The sequence below is a fragment of the Crassostrea angulata genome, chromosome 10 (genome assembly GCF_025612915.1).
Source record: "Crassostrea angulata isolate pt1a10 chromosome 10, ASM2561291v2, whole genome shotgun sequence".
In the NCBI taxonomy this organism is placed as follows: domain Eukaryota; kingdom Metazoa; phylum Mollusca; class Bivalvia; order Ostreida; family Ostreidae; genus Magallana; species Magallana angulata.
Window position 1 is genome coordinate 45,585,418 of NC_069120.1, and position 6,000 is coordinate 45,591,417.

General features: G+C 32.3%; 1 protein-coding gene across 1 annotated transcript in view; it reads right to left on the minus strand.

Annotated features, from left to right (window-relative positions):
• The window catches only part of LOC128168357 (uncharacterized), a 97,645-nt gene that overhangs the window by 48,310 nt on the left and 43,335 nt on the right, over positions 1 to 6,000 (minus strand). The window contains exon 8 of the mRNA XM_052834602.1: positions 412 to 591. Within this exon, the coding sequence (XP_052690562.1) occupies positions 412 to 591 (180 nt within the window). The remainder of the gene's footprint in view (positions 1 to 411; positions 592 to 6,000) is intronic.

The window sequence follows — 6,000 nt, forward strand, 5'->3', positions numbered from 1 at the left end:
TCAACAAAATAAGAAAATATATTCTTTAAAAATAAAATAAAATTTAAAACAGAAAGGAATGTCACAGTAAACGTAACATTAGAATTGAATGGTCTTATCGCGGTTATACGTTTGTCTGTTGGTTAAGATATGAAAAGCTTCCATGAAAACTGGTGGTTGGCGAGAAATTGCTTTAACAAAGAAGACTAGATTTGTTTAGCTTAAAGTATATCTAAACAATAAAATAAGAGTACAGAATTATCAAGAAAAACGCCGCACGGTTTGAGTTCAAAATATACATGGTCAAACTATATCAACACAGTTTTGTACATATGCGATTAAATTTGACGTTTCATTATACACTATAGCTTTTTTTTTAAACAAAATTTAACAAAAGTCCGAACCTAAACATTGATAAACAAATGTCTATACCTGTACAATTTGGAAAAGGAGGTTCAAGCGGCCCATCCTTAGTGCATTTTCTCTTTTGATTTTCTTGCAGATAATATCCCTCAGAACATAAAAATTGAATGGTCTCATTGTATGTGTATGTCGTTTGGTTTGTTGAGATGTGGGTTGTGTTCCAAGAAACTGGCTGTTGGCAAATAACGGCTAAGTTGAAAAAAAGTGTGTTACGATTAATATTGTTTTTAGCTAGCGGCAAAATCTTAATATAGTCGAAACTCAATGAGTCAATTAAACTAACTCTAAAGATACATATATCAAAAGTTTTTGTTTTGTATTTCTAAGTGCAAATCGAAATGAAAATGCTGTGAAAATTATCTGCATTAACACAAATTATATTATTAAGGCATAATAGAGACCAACCTAAGCATAAATCATCACCGTTTATAATTACAAGACTTAGAACTTGAAATGTACCTTGAAATAGTCGGATTTTTAATAATATGAACAATTTAGTTGTATTTATTACTACGCCAGATTTCAATAGAACTGATAACTAAAGCGACATTTTTACAGTCACTGTGGTAGCGTATTGCGACAAAGACATACTATCCAATCTATAAATGAACCTGAACTGGCTAAGACTACACATATTAATACAATTTGTCGTAGAAACAATGCAGACACTAATATTTCACCGGCTATGGCTGTGTTCTCAGTTCTCATGTTAAGTTTTTTTTCTTTTTGGGACAATTTAACTTTTGAGCTCCTAGGGATTGAATTCTCAGTAGTACTAGATGAAATGGAAGACTTAAACTATTTACCAAAACTCTCAGAAATAAGAAAATTAATTATCAATGGAAATCAAGAAAATTAACCCCTATTGGGCGAATCACAGTCATTAAGACACTCAAATCTACTTGAAAAAAAAGACTTATGAGGGCTGATACAAAATGGGTAAAGCTTCTAGAATCCATCCTGAAAATTAAAATCCCAGAAATATGGAGGAATGGCACAGATTATTTATATAGTTTATGTAAAATTTTGGGAAATTCATTCTGGAAAGAGGTGTTCATTAGCTGGTTAAAAATACAGGAGCAAAATTTATTAATTAGTAAACCTCAGGTTATAAATGATAATATATAGTACAATCCGAAAATCACAGTAGACAATAAATCAGTATTTTTTAAAAACTTCGCCAATACAAGATTTATTTTTGTTGGTGATTTACTTAATATTAATGGAACATTTATAAGCTTTGAAAAATTGAAACAAATAAATCCAATGACAAACTTTATTGAATATGCAAGTTTAAGAACTGCTGTAAGGACCAGACTACATACACAAGATTTAAACATACCAAACTTACAAATATTAAAAGAATATGGACCTGTTATCCCTAATCATATCCTAATGTTTAATAATAATCATAAAGGCTGCAAACTTATGTACAACTTATTATTAGATAAAAAGAGAGATACATGTACATCTATACATAATGAAGAGAAAAGGGTAATAACTATGCACAAGAAACCTGGCACAACATTTTTGAACTACCCTTTAAATCTACACAAGAATCAAAACTACATTAGTTACAGTTCCAAATTCTTCATAGGATTGTTCCGACAAATAATTATCTTTTCCAAAAAAAAAGCAGAGTCTCCTGTATGTACTTCTGTAAAAGAGATGAAGAGAGTATTGGGCATTTATTCTATGAATGTGCTATTGTAAAAGAATTAGGGTCTGCTGTTGAAGACTGGATTTTGTGACAGTTTGATCTGTCAATAACATTTGATAAACAATCAGTTCTCTTTGGAAAATATAAAAATAGAGATATTCATAGATTTTTTATTAACTTGTTGGTTCTTATTGTGAAACAATATATTTTTTCTTGTAAATACAAAAGTAATACAAATCCAAATATACATGGATTAAAAAATGTTGTAATAGAAAGGCTCTTGACTGAAAAATATATGCTAATGAAAAATTGTAGATATAAGAGGTATGAAAACCATTGGCAAAAAATATGTGATAAGCTATAGCACTGTATTATATATAGTGAAATTGTCTCTTTATTGTGTCTCATCTCAATCTTGTTTTGAACTGTGATGTCCTTTTTTGTGTTTTATCCTTTTTTCCTCCCTTAAGTATCCCTGTAGAACAGGGATCTATCACATGATTATGGTTCAAGTTTTATATCCATATGTGAACAATGCCCCAAACCTTTCCCTTGCTCTCTCCCCTTTATTTACTCTCTCTCTCTCTCTCTCTCTCTCTCTCTCTCTCAAAATTTACTTTCACTACATAAGAACTGAGTGTGTAATATAGAATAATCATATACTTAGAAGCTTTTCAAGATGATTATATAAATACATGTACAAGATAAGTCATGTATGTATGTATATATGTTGTGAAAGTGAAAAACTCAATTAAAAAAAAATTTTTTTTCTTTTTAAACTACATGTATCACCAAAGACTAATATCAATAAAAAAAATTGCCTATCACATTTAACATGCACAGAAAAATTTCGATTTTATGTTTACAATGGGTGTTGTTTTATTTTATCTGTGTCATTGATGATAAGACATATAAGTTACGAAATGTTGAAAATTTCACATCATTTTGTTTTGTAATTTCAAAAAAAATTTGAATTCTTTTTTGTTTTTTTTAAATACATGCTATTTTGATTGTTTATGGTCTAAAATCAAAATAATGAATAATCGGGCGACAAAGTTTGTAGTTTTATGTCTTATACGAGGAACATTGATAAATTTAGACCCCAAAAGCTTTTAAACAATATGTGTCTCGGAGAATCATTCGAAAGAATGACAATTTAAACAGAGAAATGCGCAAATGTTTTTGAATAAAAAATGTTCCGATTGATTATCATTTTGTTACATAGGTGAATCAATATGCGAAGAGTATTACTGTACTGAAACCAACTCAGGCGTTTGATGTTCAGTTTTATTCATGGTATTTTCTACAGCATGTAGAAGTAGTAGTACGCTTTTAGTAGTAGTACGCTTTTAGTAAAAAGCTGAAAAAATAATAAAATAAATTTACAATACTGACATTTGACAATACTGACTCTATACACTGATTGAAAAAATAGACTGACTGAATTTTTTCAATATAAATAAAGTAAAAAATAGAATTGATATTCTTGTAAGAATGTTGGACACAATGTATAATGATATCAATAAGTATACATGTAAAATAATTCATAATATCTTAGTAAATTTACCTATACCTATAATTTCACGCACGGATGATTTTGGCGCCAATGAGTGAACTATTCTTTGTATACATTACAACATCATTATATCAATTAACACTGAACATATGGTTTATATTATATAAATAATAAACAAATACAAGTACTTACACCGTAGGGCTTTAAATTTCTTGCATGGAAAAATGTACGCTTGTACAAAATGATAATACGTTGACCCTATCGAAGGTGTGTACTGCACGGCTCAGTGCAAAAATCTCTAATGACAAGAGAGTAGAAGAAAAGGGGAGTAACTCACTCGAGAAAAATTAATTCGTACGTAGAATACTTCTGAAAACACCACAATTACATATGCATACCTGTATTTGACTAAATTCATGAAGAGACGATTTTTCGAATTCGGCATTGTTTGTACAATAAAATAGGGGTTTAAACTCAACAACATTATACACAGTCATCCAGTGTGAAAAAGTCGAAAGGAAAAATACAAAACAGGAGCTGAGCAAACACGGACTTCTACAAAAACTAGAGGTAGGATAAGGTGCCATGCAAGATTGAGCACCAGCTGCTGACCGATCACATCCAATGTGCTCTTTGTCAAATTGGGGAAAACGGAAATATGCGTAGAAAATACGGTAAATAATAATGACCTAACCATAAGCATGAAACACGTCAGTCAGCATTCGACTTAACAGGAAGATTGTATTTGCTACCAGGGTCGTTGTATCGACCATAAATTTGCGAAATAGAGAATAATAGAGGAGCAACTGTTTATTTATCGATAAAAAAATGCAAGAAAACGATCAGTTATAATTTATCACACAGCGGCGTTGACTTGATGATGCTGATGTTAAGGTTAATCTTGCACCAAATTTGATTGATTTTAAAATCGGTTTTCCCTAAATATCTTTTTAGAAAATATATGATCACAGTGAAATATTATTAATATTATGTTTTTCACAAAGATCTCCATAATTTCAAAAATTGACCGGCATAGTTGATACCCTTAGCATTGAAAGGATAATATTAAAAACATATCTTTAAATAAAAGAAATGTTTTAATGCAAATCAACTTCCACAACAATTGCGATGGAAACCCTCTGAAACCGATCTTTACGGGAAACAGCCAAGAGCAGCATCCTCTTTTCTTGCAATATGTCATAATGTGTCTAGCAATGATGCACGTCTTGTCGCAATTGTGTAAGCTGTCGATTCACCCTGCCTCATAAATTGCTTCTCTGAGTCTGTTCGTTTCCTTTTCCTCCCCATCTCCAGCACATCAGTTAACGCCTGCAGAACTTTGCATGTCGCCCTAAATATCTTCCTGAGTCAAATCAACTTGCCATTCTGATAAAATATGCGCCGCTCCTTCCAGCCCCCCCCCCCCCCTTTTTTAAGTTACGTTGCGTCTTTCTGGTTCTGGTGCTTAAAACCACCGCTGAAAGTACTGGTATGCGCAATTGAGTTCAGTTGCCGTAGCGTCCAGTCAATAAGAATGATGGTGGAACTCCAAGCCATCTTCTCAAATACCCAATCATTTTTCTTTACGTGGCTTCAACTGTAACAGTTGCAAATAATATATAGGAGCAGTCCCATTAGTCTTTGCAGATTCATTGCTAGTATATCCAAGCCTAATACTTTCACCTTAATCTATTGCTATCAACATTTTACAGCCATGTAAGGAACCTCACCTTCGTATCTTTGATGTTAAACCACTGAGCCAAGCAGTGAATTGCATTTCCTATAATTGATGGAATCCACAAACGCACATACCTTCTTATTGATCATCATAATTTCGAAAATGGAGAAAATCTTTTAAGGTATTCAGATTGCTTTAACCACACCCAACTCTAGCTCTGCCTAGCTGTCACTTTTCTCTCTCTTTCTCTCTCTCTCTCTCTCTCTCAACCCTTGCTCTTTTTCAATTTTATTAAGATCCGCGAATCGCGTTTGAGCCCTCCCCCCACTTTCTACTGTTTTTTTTTCACGTTCAATTTTTAGACGGAGGATGTATAACAGCCTCCGACTATTGTAATTGTTTTGCCCGTGACGTCAAATAATGAGGATTCCTTAAGCACCATTTAGCAAAATAATGAATAATTATAAGATTCAATGAATAAACATGGTGTGCTTCTTTGGTATTATCAATTAATCTCCCGCGAAGACGTATCTTTCTTTATAGCTGCACCCCCCCCCCCCCCCCCGCAAGTGATTTGGGAAGTCAGTGTGTTTTTACAAGCTGATTAGAGTGTCGCGCGTGAAAGTTTTTTTTTTTTAGATAGAATTGACAAAAAATCCTTTATATGTTGCAAACAATAGCCATAACATATATCATTAAAACTGGTACAATATAACTGAACTTGAGTTCTCTGCAAATTCAAAA